General features: G+C 78.3%; 1 protein-coding gene across 1 annotated transcript; it reads left to right on the top strand.

Moving 5' to 3' along the window:
- EMIHUDRAFT_125128 (hypothetical protein) lies at positions 1 to 1,145 on the top strand (the record flags this gene model as incomplete). Its single annotated transcript, XM_005759092.1, has 1 exon — positions 1 to 1,145. A coding segment is annotated over one exon (1,145 nt), but the record flags the coding sequence as incomplete, so codon positions are not given.
- Between the last annotated feature and the right edge of the window lie 139 nt (positions 1,146 to 1,284).

The following is a 1,284-nucleotide window of genomic DNA, read 5'->3' on the forward strand; positions in this document are numbered from 1 at the left end:
AGGGAGGCGGCGGTGACGTCGGTGCGGAGGGAGGCGGCGGTGACGGCGACGCGGAGGGAGGCGGCGGCGAGGGCGATGCGGACGGAGGCGGCGGTGAGGGCGAGGCGGAGGGAGGCGGCGGGGTCGGCGAGGCGGAGGGAGGCGGCGGCGTCGGCGAAGCGGAGGGAGGCGGCGGTGAGGGCGAGGCGAAGGGAGGCGGCGGGGACGGCGAGGCGGAGGGTGGCGGCGGCGACGGCGAAGCGGAGGGAGGCGGCGGCGACGGCGAGGCGGAGGGCGGCGGCGGCGACGGCGAGGCGGACGGAGGCGGCGGCGCCGGCGAGGCGGAGGGCGGCGGCGGCGACGGCGACGTGGAGGGAGGCGGCAGCGACGGCGACGTGGAGGGAGGCGGCGGCGACGGCGAGGCGGACGGAGGCGGCGGCGACGGCGAGGCGGAGGGAGGCGGCGGCGACGGCGACGCGGAGGGAGGCGGCGGCGACGGCGAGGCGGAGGGAGGCGGCGGCGACGGCGAGGCGGAGGGAGGCGGCGGCGACGGCGAGGCGGATGGAGGTGGCGGCGAGGGCGAGGCGGAGGGAGGCGGCGGCGACGGCGAGGCGGAGGGAGGCGGCGGCGAGGGCGACGCGGACGGCGGCGGCGGCGACGGCGACGCGGACGGAGGCGGCGGCGACGGCGAGGCGGACGGAGGTGGCGGCGACGGCGACTCGGAGGGAGGCGGCGGCGACGGCGACGCGGACGGCGGCGGCGGCGACGGCGACGCGGACGGAGGCGGCGGAGACGGCGAGGCGGAGGGAGGCGGCGGCGACGGCGAGGCGGAGGGAGGCGGAGGCGACGGCGAGGCGGAGGGCGGCGGCGGGGGCGAGGGCGGCGGAGGCGAGGGTGGAGGCGGTGACGGCGGTAGGGACGGCGGTGGGGTGGGTGGCGGCGGGGACGGAGGCGGCCTCGGCGGCGACGATGGTGGCGGACGCGGAGGGAACATGACGAGGCTGGTAAAGGCCAAGTTGCCTTGGAGCTTGGTATTTTCACGGAGCTGTGTGATCTTTTGCTCGGTCTCCGCGGTCACGTTGGCGGCCAGCTCATCAAGCGTCTGGCCCTCCTCCAAGATGGCGACGGAGCGGGCAACGATCTCCACCTTGTTGGCGTGCGAGACGGTGACGCCACTTCCCGCGCCATTACCCTCGATTTCGGAGGCGTCAAGGAGAGGGTCCCCGCGGATCGTGTCGTTGCGGTCGAGCAGCTGCAGCAGCTTGAGCTCGGAGGTGGTGGCGCCGTCGCCGATGGCGCACGTCG

Source organism: Emiliania huxleyi (genome assembly GCF_000372725.1).
Source record: "Emiliania huxleyi CCMP1516 unplaced genomic scaffold EMIHUscaffold_8120, whole genome shotgun sequence".
In the NCBI taxonomy this organism is placed as follows: Eukaryota; Haptophyta; order Isochrysidales; family Noelaerhabdaceae; genus Emiliania; species Emiliania huxleyi.